Below are 26,774 nucleotides of genomic sequence, written 5' to 3' on the forward strand. Positions count from 1 at the left end.
ATATATATACTCTGTGTTACATCATGTTTAATCACCAAATATCTGAAAGAAACTGAATCAACAAACATGGTTCCCATCCTGCTCATCATTTCAATCTGCTTACCAGTATTGTCCCTTGCAGTCTTCGTGTACTACAAGAAATCTGATTATGCTTCGAATCCCAACCTTCCACCTGGTAAGATGGGGTTGCCGTTGATCGGTGAAAGCATCGAGTACCTCTTAACAGGTCGAAGGGGTCATCCCGAGAAGTTCTTAAACGATAGAATGGCCAAATACTCTTCCCAACTCTTCAAAACTTCGATATTCGGAGAACCGATGGCTGTCGTTTGCGGTGCTGCTGGTAACAAATTCTTATTCTCCAACGAAAACAAGCTTGTCCAGTCGTGGTGGCCGGATTCAGTCAACAAGATTTTCCCTTCTTCGACGCAAACGAGTTCGAAAGAAGAATCGATAAAGATGAGGAAAATGCTGCCTAATTTCCTCAAACCCGACGCATTGCAAAGATACATAGGGATGATGGATATGATTGCTCAAAGACACTTTGAATCCAGTTGGGATGGCAAAAGAGAAATAACAGTTTTCCCGCTAGCAAAAAGATTCACCTTTTGGGTAGCTTGCAAAGTGTTTTTAAGCATAGAAGATCCAGACCATGTTGCTAAATTTGCTGACCCTTTCAATGCTATGGCCGCCGGAATCATTTCCGTCCCCATAAACTTGCCCGGAACGCCTTTCCGTCGAGCTATCAATGCTGCGGAAACGATCAGGAAGGAGTTGATGGCGATCATCAAGGAGAGAAAAATTGATCTTGCGGACAAAAAAGCAACCCCAAATCAAGATATTTTGTCTCACATGTTGCTTGCCACCGATGAGAATGGGCAGTATTTGAATGAACTGAACATTGCTGATAGGATACTGGGTTTGTTGATCGGCGGTCACGATACTGCCAGTGCCGCCATTACTTTCGTCGTCAAGTATCTTGCTGAGCTTCCTAATATCTACAATGAGGTTTATAAAGGTGTGATTTTTCTAAACCCTCTCTCCATTTCTTCATAAAAGTGTCAGCTCATGAGATTTTTTTTTGCAAATATTTCATTTTCAACGGGTGCCTGACAGAACAAATAGAGATTGCAAGAACAAAAAAGGAAGGGGAACTACTAAACTGGGAAGACCTTCAGAAGATGAAATATTCATGGAACGTAGCCTGTGAAGTGATGAGGGTGGCGCCGCCACTTCAGGGTGCTTTTAGAGAGGCCATCACTGACTTCACTTTCGCTGGTTTCTCCATTCCCAAAGGCTGGAAGGTTTACTTCATTTATTTTCTACCTTTTTTTTGGGGGGTTAAATCTCAACAAACAACTAATCTACTGGTCATTGAATTTAGTTGCATTGGAATGTGAATTCTACCCACACAAACCCCGAGTGTTTCCCTGAGCCAGAGAAGTTCGACCCCGGAAGATTCGAAGACAAGGGACCAGCTCCTTACACGTTCGTTCCGTTCGGAGGAGGTCCGAGAATGTGTCCCGGCAAAGAGTATGCTCGTCTCGAAATACTGGTGTTCATGCATAATGTAATCAAAAGGTTTAAGTGGGAGAAGGTTATTTCCAATGAGAAAATGATTGTGGATCCATTGCCAATGCCAGCTAAAGGACTCCCCATTCGTCTCCTTCCTCATTAATCCTCCACATTGCAACTATTTTTCCCAATAATAGCTATAATGCTTTATATCCATAGCTCTACAACAATTCACCTTGCTTTATCCTTCTTTATCCTTGAAGCTTAAGGATAAGCCTCATGGATACTATATTCGTTGTGATATCGCTAATTTCTAATTAATAAAAAAAAAGTTATATTTTCCTTCATTTCCAAACCTTGTCCTTGCTGTAATATTAATATCGTATTAGTAAATGCATTGTTTTTATTTTAGTACTTGTATTGGTATATCTTGAATTAATCAATATTTTAAAAATTAATTTTTACATATAATCAATTTTTAAATTCATAATAAAATATATATGCCTGTAAATATGTTTATATACACTATAAATTTTAAAATTATTAAATTGATTCAATAAGTTAGTTTAATGATTATATTTATTTTTGAAGGTGATTACAAAAAAAATGACTGAGAATAAAATGTCAAATGTTTTATCGAAACAAGTTTAAATTATTTGATAACAGTTTGGGTTGCTTTAATAATCCTTTTTAACATCTAGTATAATAATGCATTCTTTTAGTTTTGATAAAAATTCAATTTTAATTTTTTTTTTATGAAAATAAGACAACTGTTTGAATTCGGATATTTTATTACATTAGTTTTTGAAATCCTGCATTGCCTCCATAAGACTGTTAATGGAAACTTCATATTATAAGAATGGTCAAATGGCTTTGGAAGAAGTTACAGACATAAGTTATCTGACCATAATATCGACCATGGAAGGGGGCCTTCAACACCCGGCAGCGATATTCCCCGAGAGCCCATATCGGAAAAATGTTCCAATAAGCAGAATAGCTGATCATACAGTTCTTATTGAAGACTCCCATGATCTCCCGTGGCAGCGAAATGATAAAAGCAATCAATAATGCATGCAAATATATAGCTATGATATTGGAACTTCTCATATCACTGCAGGAAAACTCTCACACATTCCAATCCAAGGTACACTAAAAGGTGATATTAATAAGCTATGTATATCGAAGAACTTCAATAAATCCCATCTCTTTGCTAGAACAGTACCGGATCACTTGATGCAATAGTTAAAATATTCTCTTCGTAATTCCATAAAATATGCAAAACGTTTTTAGTGTTAATTTTATCCAATCATTTTCTACTTGCAGACAACTGAACCATGCTTTATATTATTTGATCCAGGCACCGTTTTCATCTCATATCTTAACGCAAACAAATAAAACCTGATATATTTACCTGTTGAGGAAAATCTCCATCCTCCACTTGAGAGTTAATTAATATCCTCGCAGCGCAATGCAATCTCTCTGAGCCTTTTGTTGTGGAAGAGTTTGAGTTAGAAGCAAATAATAAAATTAAGAGTGAGGTCGATAACATATCTATAATCTGAAACATTCATTAAGGCCTAAAAATATGCACACTGAACCAGCACATTTAAAGCGCAAAAATAGTGCCACACAATGTAATCATACATCCTGAATTTTGTAGAACATCCACCAAAGAGAAGTTTATCTAATGACTTGTTATAGATTCCTATAACAATGTGTTATGGTCGAAGAAGAAGAAGAACGGCGAGGAGAGGAGGATTTGGGAATGGACGAGCTAGGGGAGAAATTGGGAATGGATGCGCAAGGGTTAGGGATTGGAAAATGTAAATTGGGAATTGAAGCACGTGAAGGGCGTATGATTAACTTACCGGATGAGTTGGAGTAGGCTGAATGGATCCAGGAAGAGTTGGAGCAGTCTGAGTCAGAAGGCCAATACCTGCAGAAGAAAGGAAGGGATAAGTAGAGTTGTTAGAATCTGTTATAAAGGACAACCACCTGGCATTATTAGAATTACCGTACAACCATTGTAACTAAATAAGACCTGACTTGAGGCATTTTCTTCCTCATGCAATGAATGAATGACTATTTTCTTCTCTAAATTCTCTCATTCTCTTCTCGTATCTTTCTCTGTTTCTCTCATTCCATAACAAATTGGTATCAGGAGCCTTAATTCCTGGCAAATTGCAGACTGTATATGCAAAAGAAGAACCACACCATGGTAGAATCTACTGATCTCTCTGCCATCAAAAAGCAGATTAAGGACTTAAAGAAAATAGTGCAGCAAGCAAATGAGGAAACCAACCCTCCCAAGTGGTGGGAGGCACAAGATAAACGTATCAGTTCATTGGAGTCTAGGATGACAACGACTCAAAGCTACATGGAGCAGATATTGGGGATGTTGACAGGGAGGACGGAGGAGCAAGTCCAAAACAACCCTGGAATTGAGCAGATGTTACATATGGCAATAGAAGATACAAAGGATAGGTATCAAGTGTTCGATAAATTACCAAAACCAAAGGTAGATGTACCAGTGCAGCAGAGCTACTTGTGGTACAGTTCAAGCAGTGGTGATTCTGATTCCCAGGTCACCATACTCTACAAAGACAAAGAGCAACCTGTAGCAGGAAATTACTATCCAATTAACCTTGGAATTTATACGGTGGATAAGAAATTTGAACTATCCATGTTGGTTGATCGTGCCACAGGAGGATCAAGTATTAAAGATGGAGAAATAGAACTCATGTTTCACAGGCGAACGATTGCTGATAATTCCAAAGGAGTAGGCGAAGTCCTTGACAAAAGTGTCTCTGCGGGAACCACAAGCGAGGTACTTGATTTTCAATATGATGAAACAATGAGTGTAGGTTATTTCAATGCCATTGAGACTATAAAGAACCATGTAGAAGATGATGACCCTTACAAGTTTAGATTGTTGCTAATGGGAATTAATGCGCTAGTAGAGGTCAAGAAGATAATTGGAAAGGGAAGTGGTTTTGTTGCTGTGGAGATTCCATTTACTTTTCTTGCCAAATGTATTTTGGAAATTTCGTGGAAAGAAGCCCGCCAACTTGGCCATGACATATTAATCCTTAGGCATACTATGGTTATGAACACTTTACAGGGTGAATGGGTCCCTGTTGTTGTTGATGACTGGATTCCATGTGAATCACCTGGCGAACCAGCATTTACGACCAGTAAGAAGGCTAATGAATTATGGGTTTCTATATTGGAGAAGGTATATGCAAAATTGCATGGTTCTTATAAGGCACTAGAAGGCGGGCTTGTTCAGGATGCACTTGTTGATCTTACTGGAGGTGTTGGTGAGGAGATCGACATGAGAAGTTCCCAGGCCCAGTTGGATCTTTCCAGTGGTAGATTATGGTCTCAGTTGTTGCGATTTAAACAAGAAGGATTTCTTCTTGGTGATGGAAGTCCATCAAGCTCTGATGTGAAGGTTTTTTCCAGTAGCATTGTACAAGGACATGGGTACTCGTTACTGCAGGTAAGAGAGGTGGATGGACACAAGCTTATTCAAATTCGAAACCCTTGGGCTAATGAAGTTGAATGGAATGGTCCCTGGTCTGATTCATCTTCGAAATGGACGGATAGGATGAGGTACAAGTTGAAGCATGTTCCTCAGTCAAAAGATGGTATATTCTGGATGTCATGGCAAGACTTCCAAATTCACTTCAGGTCAATATATGTATGTTGGGTCTATCCTCCTGAGATGCAATATTCTGTCCATGGACAATGGCGTGGTTACAGTGCCGGTGACTGTCAAGATTATAATTCGTGGCACCAAAATTCCCAGTTCCGATTGAGGGAAACTGGTCCAGATGCTTCTTATCCGATTCATGTGTTCATCACCTTAACTCAGGGTGTTAGCATTCTGGAATTTTTGAATGAAAAGATAAGTAAGTTACTCTCTGGTGATGACACTAAGGCAGTCCAGAAAATTATTATCTCTATCGGGAATATGTGTGTGAAAGAAACTTCTGCTTTTAATATGAAAATTGCGCTTGATTTGATTTTTAGCCTTTGTTGTTCAAAGGTTGAGGATATTTTAATTGCAGCTGGAGAAGCTCTATCATTTCTCTGGGGTGGTGTTCCTGTAACTTCTGATGTGATTCTCAAGACCAACTTTATTTCACTTTCCATGCCTTCAAATTTTCTTTTGGGTGACACATCAATGAAGAAAAACCTGGTTGATGCACTTGTTACCACTTTGACTGGTTTTGGAAAGAGGGAAAGAGCGATCAAGTTGGTTGAATACTCGGAGGTATTTCAAGAGGTCACTATTGGTGAAAGCCTTAGTGGGAGGAAACTTAGCACTTACAAGGAGCTTTGTAATCTTGCAAATGAGATGGGACATCAAGATTTAATTTATAAATTTTTGGATCTGGATAATTATCAAGCCTCACTAAATTCCAAGAGAGGTGATGCTTTTGTATTTTCTAAGATAGCCAAGCAAGCTGGTGATGCTCTTCAACCATTTTTAAGAGTATTGATTCCAAGGCTTCGGCGTTCTCGTGAGGAATTGTGCCTTGCCCTTGCACATATTATCCAAGGTCAAAAATTTGATCAGGTTGGGAAGTATTTGAAGAAAATAAGGGTGGTTGCTTTTCGTGCTATGGATGACATCAAAGAAACTGTGCGAAATGCTGGTGACAAACTATGTCGTGCTGTAGCCTCACTAACAATAAGGTTCTGTGATGTGTCCCTTACTGAAGCATCAGATGCAAGCCAATCGATGGATATTGTTCTTTCCATTTTGCTTGTAGTAGGCATATTAAGTAAATTTGACAGTATCAGGAAGGCAATATGGGAGTTGTTAGCTTCAATTATAAGAAGGAAAAACCATGGGCAGTCTATGGTTCACTTCATTCTCAAACCCAAGGAAAACATGAATCAAAGGTTAAAGGCATGGGGCGTGAAGGCACAAAGCAAAATGGAAATTTATAGAAATTTGAAGGTCGTGGGGCGAGTTTACTTGAAATTTCAGTCTTACCATCAAACCTCACTTGCTCTTCGAAAGGGATTAAAGCTGGCAGCAAGGTTCTATGGTTCTGTAAGGATCGACAAACGTAGAGAGCAGGAGCACAATCAGATACCGTGCATGAAATTAGAACTGGAAAACATTACGGTGGTAAATTATATTGTACTTCCAGCACAATTCTCAGATTTTGATCCTTGGGGACAAGGATCATCTCGTGGGGCGGGTATTGTTATGGTCGGAGAAGAAGAAGAACGGCGAGGAGAGGAGAATTTGGGAATGGACGAGCGAGGGGAGAAATTGGGAATGGATGCGCAAGGGTTAGGGATTGGAAAATATAAATTGGGAATTGAAGCACGTGAAGGGCATATGATTAACTTACCGAATGAGTTGGAGCAGGCTGAATGGATCCAGGAAGAGTTGGAGCAGTCCGAGTCAAAAGGCCAATACCTGCAGAAGAAAGAAAGGGATAAGTAGAGTCGTTATAATCTGTTATAAAGGACAACCACCTGGCATTATTAGAATTACCGTACAACCATTGTAACTAAATAAGACCTGACTTGAGGCATTTTCTTCCTCATGCAATGAATGAATGACTATTTTCTTCTCTAAATTCTCTCATTCTCTTCTTGTATCTTTCTCTGTTTCTCTCATTCCATAACACAATGATACATAATTAAGTGGTAAAGAGTCAATTAAAGAAAGAATTTATCAATACAATTTTCAGATTATTGGTGTTATTAACCATTTTATGTTCTTATCATATCTTACCTCACCACAACCATTGTTTAAGAAAATGATTCCATCTATGATTTTGACCTCACCACTGGAGTTTTAATCTCACATTGCAGTAGTTTTCTGCTTACCAAAATCAATCTTATCATTGTCAAACGGGCTCTTTGCATACCATAATTATAACCATAACGCTTTTAGTGTATATATATGGGTCTAGAAGGACTATTTTCGTGTTCAAGCATTAAAGTTCTTAAAAGTTCAGATGTAGAAATCTAAATAAATTAAATTTGTAACCGATCACAGTTCCCTGTGTTTCATGTTGGAAATGAAACACTCACACAAACAACTTTTATTGAAACTCAAACAAATATTACAAGAGCACTCTCACTCAAAAACAAGAACTACAACTCACTCTTATAAGACTTTGCTTCTTCACTCACTTAGAAGCTCTTAATTTTTCTTGATGCTTAAACTAAAATGGGGAGGGGTATTTATACTACTCAAGAACAATCCTACACCACACAAATAAAATAATTTAAACCATTAAAGTCTACAAATACCTAACTCTCACCTAACTAAATTGATGTAAGCAATGACATATTCATCTAATTTATGTAAGCAATGACATCAATTTAGTTTGGGTTTCGGTTTAGGCTCCCATAATGGATCAAGTTTATGATCCAACACCCCCCCTTAAACTTGATCTTGTGATTCCTAGTAAGTTCCTTAATCTTATGAAGTCTTCGCTCGTCAGTGGCTTGGTAAAAATATCGGCAACTTGATCTTGTGACTTCACGTATTCAACTTCCACATCGTTTCTTGCAACACACTCCCTTATATAGTGGTAGCGAATATCGATGTGCTTGCTTCGATCATGGAATACTAGATTCTTTGCTAAGGCAATGACCAACTTGTTGTCAACACAAACCTTGGTAGGCTCTTCTTGTATTAAACCCAAGATTCAAATTGCGATCGCGGTCGCGTTTTCGGTCGCGTTGCGTTTATCGCGGTCGCGGTCGCGGTCACTACGGTTATCGCAGACATGAATTTTTTTGAAATTTGCACAACTTATCATAAAATATAGTAATTATAATTATAATTATAAAAAATCACTTTTAATGACTTTTAGAGTATTTTCTAACACTTATAGACTTAGTAAGCACACTAAGAACAAAACAATATTCAAAACAATATTCAAAACTTAAAGCCTTTACTTTTTTTCCCGTTTGATGATTTAATGGACTGCAAACTGTAATAGAATACATGGCAATCAACATCTCAAACAAATTTCCCTACGAGGTAAAAACAAGAAAAGCCTCCTAGTGCAAATATAGAAATTCATATCATCAGACATCCACAAAGAGAGCAGGAAAAAGACCACACAACAAAAATATAACAGTACAAGTATAACAACATCAACACTACGTGAAGCATGAGAAATCATTCCCATTTTCATTGATACCAGCAAGGAACAAGCACTGCAAGGAAGTAAAAAACAATAGATTGTAACAGAATATACACATAGAAGCTCTGTTGTGGAAAATTACACAAGTATTAAATCGTTTTCCATCATGATAAAAGTACATGATACGCATTGGCAGGTTTTTAGACCAAAATCAGGCAATATTGCATCACTAGCACTGCAAAACTAGGAAGACTCAAAGCCTTTGAAAATGTCGCCACTATCTTGAGCTATCATCAGGGTCACAATAAAAAACCTAGCAACAAAAGAAACTTTTACAAATATTTTCTCAATTGAGTTTCATTGAATTCCATCAACCAAAGCCTCCAATTAATTAAAAAAAACATACCTTTCAAGTGGTAGAGGAAGAATTTAATTTTCACCAATTAGTGGAATGACGAGGAAGTTCATATCATTCGCCTTCATTTTGAGAGCCTTCTTGACTTGATTCTCGTGGCCTTTGTCCAAAAACATATAAAAAAATAACATTTTCACCTTCATTTTCATATAATTGATGTGGAGGATATATCTAAGGAGGATACATAAGAGGTGGAGGTGGTTGATACATTGGTGGTGGAGGATACATTTGAGGTTGATATGGCACACCATAATTAGAAAATAATGGATAATAACCATATGGTTGTGGATAACCATGTGAAGGTTGGAAATATGGAAATTGTTCTGGTGGATAAAAACCTTGTGTGCAAGTAGATGAATCTCCCTGCCCAAGGTTACTAGAACTTGATCTTCTACTAGATAAAGAGCCTACAGAAGTATGCTTCTTGCATTTTCCTTTTGATGGAGCTTTAGGTTCACTTCTATGTCTTCTAGATTTCGGAGATATATTTCCACCAAATTCTGATCTATCACGAAAATGTCCACTAGTTGTACCAACCCCATATTCTCTTCCAAATCGACTAGAAGACCTAATTTCATCTCTACCACCACCACCATTATCATCATCATCATCATCATCATCAATTGGACTTAAACCACCACCATCAAGTCCATCGCCACTTTGACTTGGTGTTGCACTAGAACTTGAATGAGCCAAATTTTGTTGTTGAGATTCATCAACATTCGTTTCATCATCTGAGGTATCCACAGGCAACACACCGGCAATTTCACCATCTAACAATGTATTCTCTTTCTCTTGAAGCCATTCTGATAATGGATCAACATCTTCAAAGATATGATCAAGGTTGATAGGATTAAAACTAGTGTTTATATCATCGATGCTCGTTCTTTTTTGATGTCTAATCTGGAGCCTCATATTGTAGTAAGTGAACACTAGTTTCTCAAGTCTTTTATACGTCAACATATTTCTTGCCTTGGTGTGAATATAGCTAAATGTGCTCCAATTTCGTTCGCAATTTGATGCGGTAGTTGTTTGACTAAGCACTTTAATTGCTAATCTTTGTAACTCAGGAACACCTGTGCCATATATTATCCACCACTCAGCTGCAAAATAATGTTTAAATTTCAAAATAAATTAAAAATGTACAATATAACTAAATAATATAAATTAAATAATTTAGTTAACTATTTACCTGGATTCATTTGCCTCCAAGCTCTCTGTGCTTGTGGAGTACCGAATGTCTCATGTTTATCTCGAAATAGTAACAACTGCATAAATTAAAGATAAAGAAAAAATGAAGAAAAAAATATTTTCAAATTATGTAATTAAGTTACAAAAAATAATATTTGAATCTAACCTGATTAACCATTCTGATTTGAGTGTCAAGAGAAGGTTCTAATCTTTCAATTACTGATCTTGTAACTTCTAATGTTTCTATCAATACATTATCAGAATGTTCCACCCCAAATTGAAATTGAGGATTGAGAAAATAACCTAAGCATAATTTAAGAGAACATCATTAAATAATAATTTAGAGCTTAAAGTAATAAAATTTCATCTATAATAAAATATAAAAATAATTCTTAATTATATGAATCATTTTATCTTACCAGCTGAATGCAAGTCAGAATGCATAAAATTCCACCTATTATCAATAATCTTTTTATACTCGGTGAAATATCGACAATCTTGTTGAATCGCCCGTTTTGTTCTATCAACAGCTTCATAAATAAAGCCCATTGTTGGTTTTTCATCACTATCCACAAGCCTCAATACTTTCACTAAGGGCTCGTAAACTTTTATGAGGTCATTTGCTTTTTTCCAAAAATCTTTTCCCAAAATAATCTTCTTAGCTTCATAAGTTGGCCCTGTCTTTTGTTGTCCCCATTTTGATTCTTTAAATTCCTGTATATTCATAAAAAATTAAAATTATATAATTAAAGTATTTACAAATAATAAATCATTAAAGATTGTTATATTTAAGTAATTATATAATTAATTATAAAATACTGACCTTTGAATTAAACATTTCTCTCAGACCTTGCTTTTGTCTTGTTATCTCTTCAAGCTGGATGAAATGGGTTGCAAATCGAGTAAGAGCGGGTCGAAGTATTTGCTTCCCTTGTGTATACTTCTTCATTAGATCAACAGTCCAAATGTGATTGTATATGAAACAAGTCACTTTCTTAGCCTCTTCTAACACTTTTGCTACACTAGGCCTTTTTCCAATATCTTCAAGGCATAAATCCAAACAATGAGCTGCACATGAGGTCCAATATAAATGCTTTCTTTTTAACATTATTTTTTTCCCAACGACTTTCATTGCTACCTCATTATCAGTCACTATTTGGACAATGTAGCTTTCTCCAATTTCTTCTACAACTGAATCTAACAAGTTGTAGTAGAACTCAACATCTCTTCTACGAACACTTGAGACATCCATGGATTTCCAGAAAACGGTTCCTTTACTGCAATAAACAAGGAAATTAATGATGTGCATTTGGTTTAAACTGTTGGTCCAACCATCACACATTAGAGTTGCACCGAAATCTTTCCAATGAGTCTTCATTCTATTTACCCAATCACGAACTCGTTCAAATTCTGACTCCAAATACACATCTGAAACCTCATAAGGTATTGGCAGCTTTACACCTTGTCCAACTTCTATTGACACTTGAATTAAATTATATAACCATGGAGAACTTGCTAATTGAAAAGGAAGTCGTTCATATATTAAAAATTTAGATACCGCTTCACCTATCTTCTTGAGTAAAGTCTTTAAAAAGAACCACTGACCTTTGGTTGTTTTGAGCTTGTACTTCTAACCAATTCAGGTGTAGCTCCTCGTAAGGTAAACTCAGACTCACTCGGGATGGATTTACTTGTTCTTTCTTGACGATATCCTCCAACTGATCCATGGGAAGGTCGCCCTTCTTCATAAATATTACTCTAACCACCAGTACTTCGTCTAAATTCTTCTCTTCTATGCCACTCATGTTGTGATTTGATGCTTTCTCGAGTTGCTTGCCTAATTGCATCAATCTCATCAATGAATCCTTCATTTTTCATCCCCCTCTTCTCTTAACTGGGACAAGAATTCTTCTGTTCTCCTCTTTTTGTCTATTTTTTTGTTGCATTCTTTTAATAAATTCATCATACTTTCTCTAATGACACCTGTTAATAAAATAAAATAATGTCAATTTTGTATTGTTATCAATTATATATAATCTATATCAATAAATTTATAGTAAAATTTAAAAAAATAATAAAAATATCACGTACCAGTAACATTAGGGCATGGTGCAACATTTCCAGTTTTATGAGCAATGTGTTCTTTAAATCGTGTTATTCCTCCTTTCACAACTTTACCACATAGTTTACATGAAGTGCTTCCTCTCGCATTTGGCACTGGAGTACCAAAGTGCCAACCTATATCATTACTCGGTGCACCTTCTAATCCTTTCGTCGGAAACTCTTCACGTGGTGGCATGCTTTATTTTTATTTATATACAAGAAACATAAAGCCAAAAAAATAGAATTTAGAAATATAAGCAATTCATCACTTCTATTATCAATAATTTAATACAAAAAATAATAAGCATTATTGAAAGTGACAAAAATAAGTTTATTACACAAACTAATAAATAATAAAAATAATTGAAGTATATAAAATTTAAATTCAACAATTGTTTTAGAAAATTCATAAGGTCATAATATTAACTAATTAAATAGCCTAATCTATTTAATTATATGGGGTAAATTCATAAGGCCATAACATAACAATAACCCAAATACTCCATTTAAATTTATATGGTTCTTTTAGGTCCAAACTTCAAACCCAAAAGGCCTACAAATTAAAAGTAAAAAAAATAATAAGAAATAAAACATAAAACATCTTTAAATCCCTAACGGGTAAAGATAAAACATAAAAACCTATCATCTTCTTCTAAGTTCTAACGTGAAAATGGAGGGACATAGGGCTGGCAAACGCAGAAGCCAGAAGCAGCAAAGATGTCTTTTTTTTCTTCTTTCAAATTCATCCCTTTTCTTTTCTTTGTTACCTTTCTTAAATTTTTCTTGTTATTTCAACCAAAAATATCCACAAACCTACAAATATTGATGGATTTGTGAAGATTTTTTGTCAAATTTTTTTCATACCTATATTGGTTGCTGCATGTTACAAGAAGCAAGAATGAAAAACTTAACAATCATGTATTTTACTTACTTGAAATTGTGAGATTCTCTTCAAAGTGAAAGCTTTTTTCCCTTCTGATTTTTCTTTGATTTTGAGTTTGGGTAGTGAAATTTGAGAGGAGTTTTGAAGTTGTAAGCAAAAATTTCAGATTTTAATTTGGGATTGCTTTTTTCTGTTGCTTTTTGTTTTTATATTTTGTACTGATTCAATAATTGTGAATTTGTGATTACTTTTTTTTTCAATTTGAATATAAAGTAAACTGATTTTTACAGGTTTTACAGAGAATATATTCTTTCATTTTTACTTTTGTTGTAAAGGAAACTGAATTGCTATTTTTTTGAAGTAATTGTGCTGTTGGTGATTTATGATGTTGTAACGGGATTAACGGGAAAAACGGTCCATTATAGCCGTGATCGACCGTTACCCGTTAAATTGCGGTCGTTTTCGGCCGTTATAGGTGTGATTCCGTTTCACACTGTGATTTCGGTTGATATCGGTAACGGTGGCCACCGATACCGCGATATAACGATCGTTATACCGTTACATGGCCGTTTTTTGAATCCCTGATCAAACCTATCTCCTTCAATAGATTTCTAAGCCAAATTGCGTAACAAACGCATGAGGTAGCAACAACATACGAATCCAGTAGTGCTCCTTCGATTATCTATGTCTCCACCCCAATCACTATCGCTATATCCAACAAGCTTGTAATCATTAGAAACTGAATAGAACAAGCCAAAGTCAATTGTACCTTTCAGATAGCGAAAAATTCTATTTGCATCTTTAAAATGGGTGGTTGTTGGATCTACACTTTCGCCTTCTTCATGTTTGGACATCTTGATCCCGTATTCTGTAGGTGTGCTTATTGGCTTACAGTTCTCCATCTTGAACTTCTTCAGGATCTCCTTTGCATAGCTTTCATGTGAAATGAAAATTCCATCATTTTGTTGCTTAATTTCAATACCAAGATAGTACGCCATGAGCTCTATGTCTGTCATCTCGAATTCTTTCATCATCACATCCTTGAATTCATTAAACATGCTTGGGTTGTTTCCGGTGAAGATCAAATCGTCCACATAGAGGCACACGATCAAAATATCTCCATCTTTGATCTTGATATATAGAGCATGCTCGTAGGGACATTTGTTGAAGCCATTCTCTTTGAAGTACTTGTCGCTTTGGCTATTCCATGCCCTTGGTGCTTGTTTTAGCCCGTAAAGAGCCTTCTTCAACTTCAACACATTGTCTTCATGTCCTTTGACTTCGTAGCCTGATGGTTGCTAAATGTAAACTTCCTCTTCAAGAACTCCATTTAGGAAGGCACACTTTACATCCATCTGCTGTATCTTCCACTTGTTTTGAGCTGCCAAAGAAATGATTAGTCTGATAGTCTCTAATCGAGCAACAGGAGCAAATACCTCATCATAGTCAATTCCAGCCTTTTGACTATAGCCTTTAGCAACTAGCCTCGCCTTGTGCCTTTCAATATCCCCTTTGGTGTTTTTCTTTGTTTTGTACACCCATTTGACACCTATCGCTTTATGTCCCTTGGGAAGTGAGGTAAGTTCCCATGTGTCATTCTTCTCGATGGCCTTGATTTCTTCATCCATCGCATCTCTCCATTTCTTTTCTTGTACTGCTTCTTGAAAGCTCACTGGTTCACAATCGACAAACAGACAAAAATAATGTAATATTATCTTATCGTTCAGTTACCTCATAGAGATCTCTAAGGCTTCTTGTACGTTGCACAATTCTTTCACTTTGACTCCCACTTGACGATGACGAAGGTGATGAGTCTCCTTGAGTGGTTGATGTTGGTGAAGTGGGTGGAGTTTCAAGCTCTTGTTGAGGTTCACCTAGTTGTTCCCTCATTGTCTGCTTATCTTCTTCAAACTGAGGAAAGAAATTGATATCATCTGCATGAGAGTTAAAATCTCATTCTCCTTCGTTGAAGACCACATCTCGACTAATCACAAACTTCTTATTGTTTGGATTGTAAAACTTGTAGCCTTTCAAATTAGCATCATAGCCGATGAAGATAAAACTCTCGCTTTTATCATCAAGCTTCGTTCTTCTCTCGTATGGTACATGAACATGGGCTATACTTCCAAAGATTCTCAAGTGGGAAATGTCAGGCTTTCTTCCACTCCATGCCTCTTGCGGTGTCTTTCCCCATACACTTCTTGTTGGAGATCGGTTTGACAAGTAGACTGCACACGCTACTGCTTCCGCCCAAAATTCCTTGGGTAGTTTCTTGCTTTTGAGCATGCTTCGTGCCATGTCGAGGGTTGTTCTGTTCTTTCTTTCTGCCACGCCATTTTGCTAGGGGATCTAAGAACTGTCATTGGTCGAAGAATTCTATTTGCTTCACAGAACTCTTGAAACTCCCTGGAAGTAAATTCTCCATCTCGGTCGGATCTCATGGCTTTGATCTTTCTACCACTTTCTCTCTCCACTGCTGCTTTGAACTTCTTGAAGACTTCGAAAACTTCTGACTTCTGTTTCAAGAAATATACCCAGGTTTTTCTTGAAAAATCATCAATGAAGAGAAGAAAATAGTTATTGTTACCGAGAGAGCTTGGCTTGATCGGTCCACACACATCAGTATGGATGAGCTCAAGTGGGTTCTTGGCTATTGTCTCTGACTTCTTTGGAAAGCTTTTCCTGAATTGTTTCCCGACTAGACACCCTTCACAAAGCTGGTCAGGATGGTTGATGTGAGGTAGTCCCTTCACCATCGCATTCTTAGATAGTAGCTCTAGACCTCCAAAATTGAGATGCCCAAATCGAAGATGCCAAAGCCATGATGCATCTTTGTAGCAAGCTTTCATGCACTTTGCAACATCATTTTGTATGTTGATCAAGAACATTCTATTCTTTGACATCGGCACTTTAGCAATGAAGTTATTTTTATCATCTTTTATAGAAAGATTATAATTATTCATATGAATATCATAACCTTTCTCTACCAGTTGCCCTAAACTTAAGATGTTACTTTTCATATTGGGCACATAGTAGACATTTGAAATAAATTGATGTCTCTTATCTTTCAAGCGGATAAAGATGTTACCTCTTCCTTTCACTGCTATTGTGGAATCATCTCCAAACGAAACATTTCCGCTTACTGACTCGTCTAGCTCCACGAACATGTCTTTCCTTCCACACATATGATTGCTTGCACCACTGTCAAGATACCATGAATTTTCTTGGCCACCATCAATTTCCTTTCGTGTTAGAAGAAGAGTTTCTTTGCCATCTGTCTTTTCCTCTACGTAGTTGGCCTTCTCCTCAATTTTATTGTTGGGAGCTCTACATTCTGAAGCATAATGCCCAAACTTCTGACAATTATAACATCGAACTTGAGATTTGTCATATCTTGAGTTCATATTGATTCTTCCATGGCCTCGTGTTGAGCTTTCTTCTTTCTCATAATTGTTGTTGGAATTATTGTTGTTGTAATTCCAGCCTCGTCCACATCCGCGACTTCCACCTCGTTCATGGCCTCTACTTCTGCCTAGGTCACGTTGATTTCTATCATTGCATTGTGTTTCATGCATATCTTTGAGTTGCAGCTTGAGGAGTTGCTCAGTAAACTCATGCTTCTTCTTATGCTTCTCTTCGTATGCTTCTAATGATCCTTGGAGTTGCTCGATAATCATTTCTTCCAAGTCTTTAGTTTCTTCAATCGTCACAACGATGTGCTCAAATTTAGGATCCAATTAACGAAGTATCTTCTCTATTATCCTCACATCTTCTAACTTTTCACCATTTATTTTTAATTGATTAGAAACAACTACTACTTTTGAGAATTAATCTAAAATAAACTCATGTGCTTTCATGTGTAAGGATTCGAATTCACCTCTTAATGTTTGTAGACAGATCTTCTTCACTTGCTCGGATCCTTTGTAAGAGGTTTGCAGCTTTTCCCACGCTTCCTTGCTAAAGCTTGCACTCGAAATCTTTTCAAGACCATCATCATCTAATGATTGATAAATGAGGTAGAGAGTCTTCTTGTCTCTCTTTCTTGAATCCTTCAAAGTTGTCTTTTGATCTGGTGTAAGAGTAGCAAAAACATCATCATCTGCAAGCTCGTTATAGCCTTTCTCTATGATATCCCACACATCTTGTGGTCCAAGAAGTACCTTCATTTTGATACTCTAATTGTCGTAGTTGTTGTTGAGTGTTGGAACTTGGAATGGTGCCATACCATTTGTCATATCTCTCAATATAATGAGAATTTGCAAAATCCGATTACACGGATGAATCCGGAACACCGAAAAACCTTGGGAGGGACTTGGAAAACTCAGTAAAGGAGCTCCAACTCGGTTGACTTGGCTCAACTCGATGAGTCAACACGATTTTCTAGCAGCAATCTTCTGGCGGTGCATGGCGGCGCGTCAGAACTCAGATTGGGAAGATTTTAGCGGCGTCGGTTTCCTCTTGTCAATACCTTCGATCTTTCCAACTCGCTCTGATGCCACTTTGTTGGAAATGAAACACTCACACAAACAACTTTTATTAAAACTCAAACAAATATTACAAGAGCACTCTCACTCAAAAACAAGAACTACAACTCACTCTTATAAGGCTTTGCTTCTTCACTCAGTTAGAAGGTCTTAATTTTTCTTGATGCTTAAACTAAAATGGGGAGAGATATTTATACTACTAAAGAACAATCATACACCACACAAATAAAATAATTTAAACTATTAAAGTCTACAAATACCTAACTCTCACCTAACTAAATTGATGTAAGCAATGACATCTTCATCTAATTTATGTAAGCAATGACATCAATTTAGTTTGGGTTTGGGTTTAGGCTCCCATAATATATCAAGTTTATGATCCAACATTTCAATGGAGCCGGTAAAAAATAACGTTTAGGAAGTCTTCCAAATGATAATCCAAAAAGTAAAGCCATATTTAAAGGTTCAGATCAGACTGCAAATTGAGTCCTCTAGCCAACCAAGGGTTTCAAGCTTCATGAAAGTAAATGTGTGGGTCTCCTCTCAAAACCTTAAATCAACCCGTTGCTAATGCCAACAAATACTATGTGCTCAAACGCAACTTTCTTCCTCCTCAATCAAAACTGTATATAAATAAATATAATAAATAATAAAAGCCTTGGCATGTTATAGAATATGAAAAGGGCCCTAGAAAAATCTCCCTTCTACACATTCTCAAAAATAAATTAACAATTCATGTTGAGATATCTAACGTTAAAATAACTTGTGCATACATACCCGCCCAGCTTCTATAAGGGCCAACGTGATCCAATAGTACTAACAATATGCGACCGGTTACCCTAAAGATTTGTATAGACCTGTTGAAACAAAAGAATTATAATGCTACACACAAGGAAAGCAGAACCATGAGTCATCCCAATAATTAGTGCAATATTCTTGTCTAATGTAATCTAGGAATCTGAAGTTCTGATATTGCTGATTCTGAACTGAAAACAATTCAAGTCATCCACAACTCTAGGACAACACTTAGAATTCTACATTTTAATAAACACCGTTCAAGAAATGAAATGTTGAAAAAGTTATGCAAATTAAAGCTATTACTAGCTTAATATAACTAAAAGAAAGCTTTTTCTCATTGTTCAGACACTTTTTTTCTTATTTAGTATGCAGTCTTCATCGATCAAAAAAAAAAGTATGCAGTCTTCAGCAAAACTTTAGTTAGCAACTTACAGGAATGTTCTCATATTACAGCTTTTGGCTTTTTACAAACATCATTCGGAGATTCTTTTAAAGTACTTTTCTGCAAGAAATTCAGACAAAATGGAATTTGAGAAAATTGACGAAAATAACTTGTGAAAGATCATTGGTTACTGAATATGCAGATACTAAAAATCTGAGTGTTTGTCTAACCTACGATGGAATGAGCTAAATCTTTACCAGTTCGTGGTGTTTTCAAACAAAACATGGTTTAATTTGGTTTGAGGTTCAATCAAATTGGTCCATTATTTTTCTTTCCATTTTTCTCTTAAAGTTGTGCTTGATTGAACTTGAAACACTCAAATAACTCATATAAATTTAGAGCATAATTAGTAAATTCAAAAAGAGAATGTTTATTCAGGGAGATATTCCATAAAGTCAGATGTTCCTATAGAAGAAAATGCAAGGAAATTCCATAAATGATGGATCAAAACCTTGTTCTGGCATGATAAGTAACTCTCTCCCCAACCACCTGTTTCAAGCTCTGTAGACAACAGAAAATCACATGCTTTACGAATGTGAGAGCTATTCTTGTATGTTCTACCAGCAGCTGATAGCCCCTTTATTCCAAACCATCCTGCATAACTGAAGCAGATGCCCCAGGATTCATACCTGGCAAACAATGACAGCACAAAGCAAGTTCTTCAGCAATGGATACTGAGTTTGCCATGTTGAAGAAGTGATCAAAGTAGAAGAATCTGTCAAGACAAATTATTACGAAGAAGATATAGATTATTATTTTTTTGATAGAAGCAGGACGCCTCGTTAAAAACCTCTCTCATAGTAGTCCTATTCCCTAAGGAAAGAACCGACTAGCGGAAGGAGGAAAAGAGTACCTCATTATATTATTGATAAACAGATTACATAAGACTTAAACACACACCAAAACAACTGTTCTCTAAAAACACACAGAACAGCTAAATAAATAAGAAGATATAGATTATGGAATAGTTCTAAGCGAACCAGGAGCCATCTGTTGCTTGCATCTTTTCGATAAACTCAACAGCTCTACCAATACAAATTTGAATTTCTTCTGTTCTATGTTCAGGATATAATTTCCTGAATGAGGCTAGTGCCTGAATTGCTGCTGAGGTGCATTCAACATGTCTATGTTGCCACTCCATAAACATCAAATCAGAATGTAATCAGTTATAGAAAAATGATTTAAGCAGAAAATGAAGTACGCTAGGAACTTACGGGTAGTCGATAACTATGTCACCAAAAGTTGTCAACTCATGCATGCTTTATAACTGGGGGTAGCCAAGAACATGTAACCCATGCATGCTTTATAACTGGGGGTAGCCAAATTTAAGGGAATGCATTTTATTTTATTTTTATTCTTTAGTTTTGGCTATTCTTTTTTGGTTAAAACCACATTTTCTTTTCTGAGTAACCTTTTTACTTTTAATTGATAATGTGTGTATGCATGTTTGAGTATATATTTCTTTGTCCGTTTGTGTATGTATTTTGTGTATGTTTGATGTAAAGTGGGGAAAATTATAAGACCATATACGTGTCAAGTAGTTGCTTCCAACCATTGATAGGATCTTGTCGACTCAAATGTAGCAAAACCACCATCAGCATTCTGCAGTGATAAAAAAGTCTAATCAAATTTAAGGGAATATCTGTATAATCAAATTTCAGATATGTCCCATCAAAACAAAGTTACTTGATCAAGGTAATGATGACATCCACTAGTGTATACTACAATAAGATCTCAATAAATGAATATTTGATAAACTAATAATTTCGATTAATTAATAAAATCTCGAGTTCAACTCAAACCAACGCATTAAAAATACAGCCTCACTTAATGCATAGATGATAGAATACATGACAGTTCCTATAATACAACGAGGAAAATTTCACTTCATCAACATCTTCTACTTCTCAGTTAAGCTCATTCTCAAAATTTGCATCTTAAAGTTATTTGTAATTTCACTGGTTTGGCATAATTATAAGAACCATGCTCTTCTGTTCTACCTAATTACTAAAAAGCCACAAAACATTATACCTTTTAACAAAATGCCAGCCTCATTTCGAGGTTTCCTCCATTTGTCAACAGTGACCATTTATTAATTCCTAGCACCAGACACTTCTTAGAAGAATTCAAACACTAACACCAATGTAACATCCAAATTACCTGTAAGGAAAGGATAACATTAACAGCATTATATAGCCGCATCACATCTAATGGTTCCCCAGCTGCTGCTGATGGTAGTGTTGATAGTAACAATGTAGCCTGCAGAAGGAGATCATTATTACTCAAATCTAAAATATTTTAGAGTTTGCAGTCTCTTAAAGGTTGTTCATTATTTGTACCTTCAACCCCTCTGCTGTGCAGTCTGAGATGGGCCATCCATGATCTGCAGTTGAGAATGGCCAAGCACCCTTTGAAATATGACGATACCAGAAATTTAGGTCCCCAGGGTAATCTTCTAAAACCTGAAAACACAGAAAACCTAATCATTTGAGGAAACAGTGGTCAATGATAAAACTATTATTAAAAGACTTCTTTAAATGAAACCTGGGAGTATTTTATGAAGTCGTGTGCTTTTCTTAAAGTTGAACCATATTCGTCAGCAAGACCAGTAGAAATAATAGCTTGAACAGCAAATGCAGTGTCCCATAATTGACTTCCATTATAACCCTGAAATAAATTTATAAGAAATTGAATTATATTAGCATCATAGTACAATTTCTTGCACAGAAAAATATCATTTTCCCTGGCATAGTTCAATAAGATAATAAATTGAAACAGGATAGTACCATTTTTAGAACTGCAACAAGACAAGATAGGAACTTGAGTAAAATGGTGTAAATTTAAGAATCAGAAAAACCAATATTGTTCAGCGCCTGCATCTTCATGCCATCTTCAGCTATCCACAAATAATCTAAGATTCTAGGCAGATGCGGTTTGAATGACTCTGAATATGGATCTTCCACCCAACAACAAAGCATATTCAAGACCTGCAGAATACAAGTCATAGGAAATCAGAAACTCCTTAGAGTGAGATGTAAGATTCATGTCCTAAGCATCACTCGGTTCTTTACCATACTGAAGAAGCAACTTAATCTTAGTAAAGTGATATGAATGTCAACATATTCCATCCCTTTCATTGATAGATATTAAGCAAAATGAAAACAATGTGCTTTCTTCTAGATAAAGATCTAAAGATCATGTGCAATCGTTCTACAGGCCCTGTGCATATATACCGGGTATTCTCATCTTCATAGTGTATATGCTGCATGACAGTCTGCAATGCTTTCTCCCTCAAGCTTTTACAAGGCCAGTATTTAATCATAGGCTCATACAAATAGTGGAGAGATGCCCAAAGAATATCCTAAACGAGCGGATGTGGGTAGTATAGATCTTCCTAAAAATATTTGGAAGGAAAAAAAAAAAGAAATAAAGTTCCAATCTTGAAATCTGAAGACAAAATCCATCATCTAGACTGTTATAATCTAAGGAAATAAACTGAAGAAGAGGGAAAGAATAAAAGAGGTAATGAAAGAGAAATCTGATTCTTGAATTTAGGAGATTACAGTAGTCTAAATAAACTGAGTTGCTGATTTCTAATATGATTTTTTTTTGCCAAAGATAAAACCATATTTAGAGATAGAGATTACAAAGACTCCCAAGACTTATTCTTTCTTATCATAAAAGACTCCGAATAATGAACATGCTTTCACAAAAGCAAAAATGGAATACCGTGCAATTAAAGTTTACTTACATACATATTCACATACAGTCTTTAAGAGATTATCTAATTACAATTTAAAGAAGATAAATAATTTTTCCTAAGTCATGAGAAAGCACGAGATTCTTTATGAGTTTATTCATTTAAGCCACTCTAATGAAAAATGCTCAGCGTGTATTTTTTTCATAATAATATCAGGAGCTGGTTTTAATATTTCACAAAAATACCTCGTATCTACTTGCAGACTAACCACGTCAAATAACAAGAGAACCTAAATGAAACAAGTAAGCAGTATCATTGGCTAATTCCAAAACTTGCTATATATATGAAGAAACATTGTTTTTCACAAGACGCAAATGGTTAACCAACCATGGCACATGTGTTGCGAGCTTTATTCCAATCTACTTCATGGTATGGAACAGTGTAGAGCTCTTTTGTCAAAGAAAGAATTATGGGTGTGATAGGACCCACAAACCTCTTCCCATATAAATATGACATTGGCAGATAAACCATTCGACAATGACACCACATTCTTCCTACAGAAATATACAAAATTATTATCTAGAGTAGAAGTATGTAGAACCTTTGCAAGAGATGTAAGACATGTAAAAGGGTCCTATTTACTAACTAGCTTTTGAAAGGAACCAGGTCAATGAAGTTAAGAGGGGGGAAAGTGAAACAGAAGTAATTGGAAAACATCACAATCTTTATGATTTATATAAAAACGTATTAAGGACTAGGAGTGACAAAAAAAGTTATAGCAATGGAAAGTGTCTAGAATACACACCCATGTAAATATTCACAGCTTTTAAAGGTCAGGAAAAACACACTTTTGTTGTTCTTTTACATGGCTTGGAATGCAGAATTAAAAACATAACTATAAAAAAGATAAGAGAAACCTGGATGGATTGGAAGAAAGTAAGGACATAGCCATACTTCTGGAGGCAGTGGATTATTCCCTGACCATTCATAGACTCCAAGCACCTATCAGGGACATCAAATATTGACAAAAGATTGACAGATTTGTTCGAATTTTTACCCCTTTTTCTGAAAATTACAAATAAGTAAACAGTGAAGACTGATTATGTACCGAAAGCAACATTTTTCCCCAAGATGTAATCGCAGTTGCACTCCCATGTTCTAGAATCAACTCACGCCCTTTTTCAACTGCCCCTCGTCCACCTACATCACCTTCTCCAAGCAGCCTCAAGCTAACATAACTTAAGACGAACCAAACATGGTGCTTGGTCCTTCAATGTGAAGACTCCAACCACCATCTCTATTCTGCAAGAAATCAAATAACTCTTTGAACAGAGCAATTTTCTTCATTTGTTCATAAAATAATGGCAAGTTAAGCGGTTTAGTTTTCCTTGATCTAGATAGCACCATGCTTACCTAGAACAAGCTCAACTGATGTGAGAAACATTCCAAAGACCCAACAGAAAAAAAATTACAATGTATTTATGTCATGGTTATTTTGTAATATCTACTCAACAAGCAGAATTAATATATTATAAAGCACACAATCCACATTACTTGCCTGGTGATTGTATAGATATCTGCCTATCTCATATTGATGCTCCTTTGATAGGATGGTATTCAAGGCTCCAGTAACATATAATGTTATAAACTGTTACAGTTTGTAAACAAAGATTGAATTACACATCATCCAATTACTAGTTGTTGAAAGATGCAGTAATGTCAAGGTAATCAGAAAGCTACCAAAATAATCCTGGAATCTCAAAGTAAAAGATGCAGACATAATGGGAAGCAGCAGTTTAATTTCCTCGGTAGATTAAGCACAGAAAAGATATATTAAGTATTTTCCACATCAACAGACAGATTATAATCAGATGCAGCTTACTTAAGCCTTACCAAACCAGGAAGTAGAAACATAGGGCCGCCGTAATCTCCAGGCCAGTGACCATCTTCAGCTTGTATTGTTGAATAAATATTTAGGCTCTGCGTAATGTTGTCACTACAGCCTCTTCCTCAACATCTTCGAACTCTTTCAGTTTGATTTTTGGTAAACTAGTGATAGATTGTTTCTCCTTTGCGAACTGCACCCATAAATGCAAATGGCAAAAACAATCAACAGTGGCTTAGACGACAGGCAAAAAACAACTAGTCTTTTCTCTACTTAATTGGATAGGAAGTGTTTCCATACAATTTGGATATGAAGTTTACCACGGAAAAATAGAACAGTTTTAAGCTTGCACACACACGCACACACACACACACATATATCAAATCAATCATAGAAGTAAAAGTTTCATGTAATGAAATACTAAGAAAAACTATATGGAGATCTCAACAGAAGGGAACCAATTCTGACCAGAAGTGGTAAACAAATTACAGGAACAACTATTTAACAAAATACCCAATTCATTTTTCAACAGCCAGATTAACCTGAATTCTCATGAGAAGATCAGAACTGTGCTTTTTTTCTGGAAACGGTTATCCCGGAAATTCTGACGAGCCATTTCCACCTTAGAAAGCTCTTTCGGGGTTGCTAATTCAGGGCAGAATTCCCATACTTGACCCACATGATTGTTCAAACTCCTTAGACATCCCCCACAATCGCCATCGCCAACACTCTCTCTCGCAATCTTGAGTCTCCACATTTTGTTTAAAAAAAAAAGAACACAATTCTTCAGAATCTTCTTTGGTAAACTTCCACGGTTCTTCAGTTTCGGTGACTATGAATGAGAAATGCTTTGAAGACTGAGGAAGACCCTGTTAGGAAGTGATCACAAATCGTCATCGACATAACAGAATCTAAAGTTTCAATGATAGGATAAACAGATGTAAAAAAAAATCCTGGGATTCACTGGGCATGAGTTATGCTACACTTGAAAACGCGATTGAAAACGCGAATAAAAGCTCAAATTTTGTCATTGGTTACCATGGATTTAATTTTTATATTTTGATTTAATTGATTTTAGTGATTGTACTTTTTTAGTTTATTGAAGTTTAAATTGTTAGATTCAATAATTATTTTTTCATTATATTTAAAATTAAAATATATTAAAATAAAATTCAAACTATTCTTTCAATAAAAAATACATAATATTATCAACTATTAGTTCGCTTAGTTTTTGAAATACATTATATTTATTAAAATATATTGTCTTAAATTATTGTTTATATATGTAAAAAATAAAAATTTACAATAAAATAAAATTCACTTCTTTATTAATATTTTACAACAATAAATATTAAGATTGCAATCATCAACATATTATTTTAATATTTTATTAATTTTTATAAGAATAAAATAAAATAATTCATATTAAATTAGATTTATGCATAAATGTCGTATTATATATTATATATGAATTTGGAAGTGATTATTAACTGTTAGGGATGGCAAACGGGAGCGACGAATGCAAATATACTTTCCTCTATTCTTATACTCACCTAATATTTTTAAATCTATCACCCGTCTACCACCTATGATGGGTAAAAAAATTTAAATCTACATCCGCCTACGTGGGTATATTTTCAGATCCATCCACACACCTATTACCCAACTGGATACGTACCCGACTAGACCCGCCTAACAGCATATATCTTATACAATATTAAGATTTATAAATTAATCTCTAAAATTATACATAAATTCATAATGGTCTAAAATTTAATTGGTATTTAGTGGGCGGATAGATGTGGGGTGGGCGGATACGGGGCGGGCAGGTAAAGTCTCAAACCCATCATCCGCCCACTACCCGCGATGGATATCACTTTCTAAATCTACACTCCCTCACTACCCATTAAAATTATACCAATCCCCCTAATTAAAATGAATACGATACAAAATTTACGAAATTGTATCTATTTACTATAGCTATTAACTGCCATCTAACACCACAGGAAATAATTATAGATAGTTAATGAAAGGATCAAAGCCGGCGGACGACTTTGTTTGATTCGTTATCTCTCTATCACTCCTACTCGTCTTTTAACCCGCACAACTAGGACTGTAAATGAGATGAGACAGATCGCGAGTTACTCGAGATCGACTCAATTAAGGCTCGATAAATACTCGGATCGAATGGACTCGACTCGAGCTCGAGCTCGACTCGAGTTCTTAAC

General features: G+C 35.8%; 2 protein-coding genes, 1 long non-coding RNA gene and 1 pseudogene across 3 annotated transcripts; 1 reads left to right on the forward strand and 3 right to left on the reverse strand.

Moving 5' to 3' along the window:
* Window positions 1-66: 66 nt before the first annotated feature.
* LOC120133421 (beta-amyrin 28-monooxygenase-like) lies at window positions 67-1,686 on the forward strand. Its single transcript, XM_039150006.1, has 3 exons — window positions 67-1,015; window positions 1,114-1,301; window positions 1,382-1,686. The coding sequence occupies exons 1-3, from the start codon at window positions 67-69 to the stop codon at window positions 1,673-1,675; spliced, it is 1,431 nt and encodes a 476-aa protein (XP_039005937.1). The 3' UTR covers window positions 1,676-1,686.
* A 1,242-nt stretch (window positions 1,687-2,928) lies between these two features.
* LOC120133423 lies at window positions 2,929-24,008 on the reverse strand (annotated as a pseudogene).
* Window positions 9,232-12,545, reverse strand: LOC120133422. The gene is made up of 6 exons (XM_039150007.1): window positions 12,343-12,545; window positions 11,075-12,234; window positions 10,671-10,965; window positions 10,418-10,554; window positions 10,253-10,328; window positions 9,232-10,163 (listed from the first exon to the last, which is right to left on the reverse strand). The coding sequence occupies exons 2-6, from the start codon at window positions 11,627-11,629 to the stop codon at window positions 9,232-9,234; spliced, it is 1,995 nt and encodes a 664-aa protein (XP_039005938.1). The 5' UTR covers window positions 11,630-12,234; window positions 12,343-12,545.
* A 211-nt stretch (window positions 24,009-24,219) lies between the features above and the next one.
* On the reverse strand, window positions 24,220-25,487 carry LOC120133461. The gene is made up of 3 exons (XR_005517101.1): window positions 25,089-25,487; window positions 24,555-24,739; window positions 24,220-24,309 (listed from the first exon to the last, which is right to left on the reverse strand). It is a non-coding gene; the product is annotated as an uncharacterized LOC120133461 (long non-coding RNA).
* Between the last annotated feature and the right edge of the window lie 1,287 nt (window positions 25,488-26,774).

Source organism: Hibiscus syriacus, unplaced genomic scaffold, assembly GCF_006381635.1.
Source record: "Hibiscus syriacus cultivar Baekdansim isolate YM2019G1 unplaced genomic scaffold, ASM638163v2 tig00110580_pilon, whole genome shotgun sequence".
Classification (NCBI taxonomy): domain Eukaryota; kingdom Viridiplantae; phylum Streptophyta; class Magnoliopsida; order Malvales; family Malvaceae; genus Hibiscus; species Hibiscus syriacus.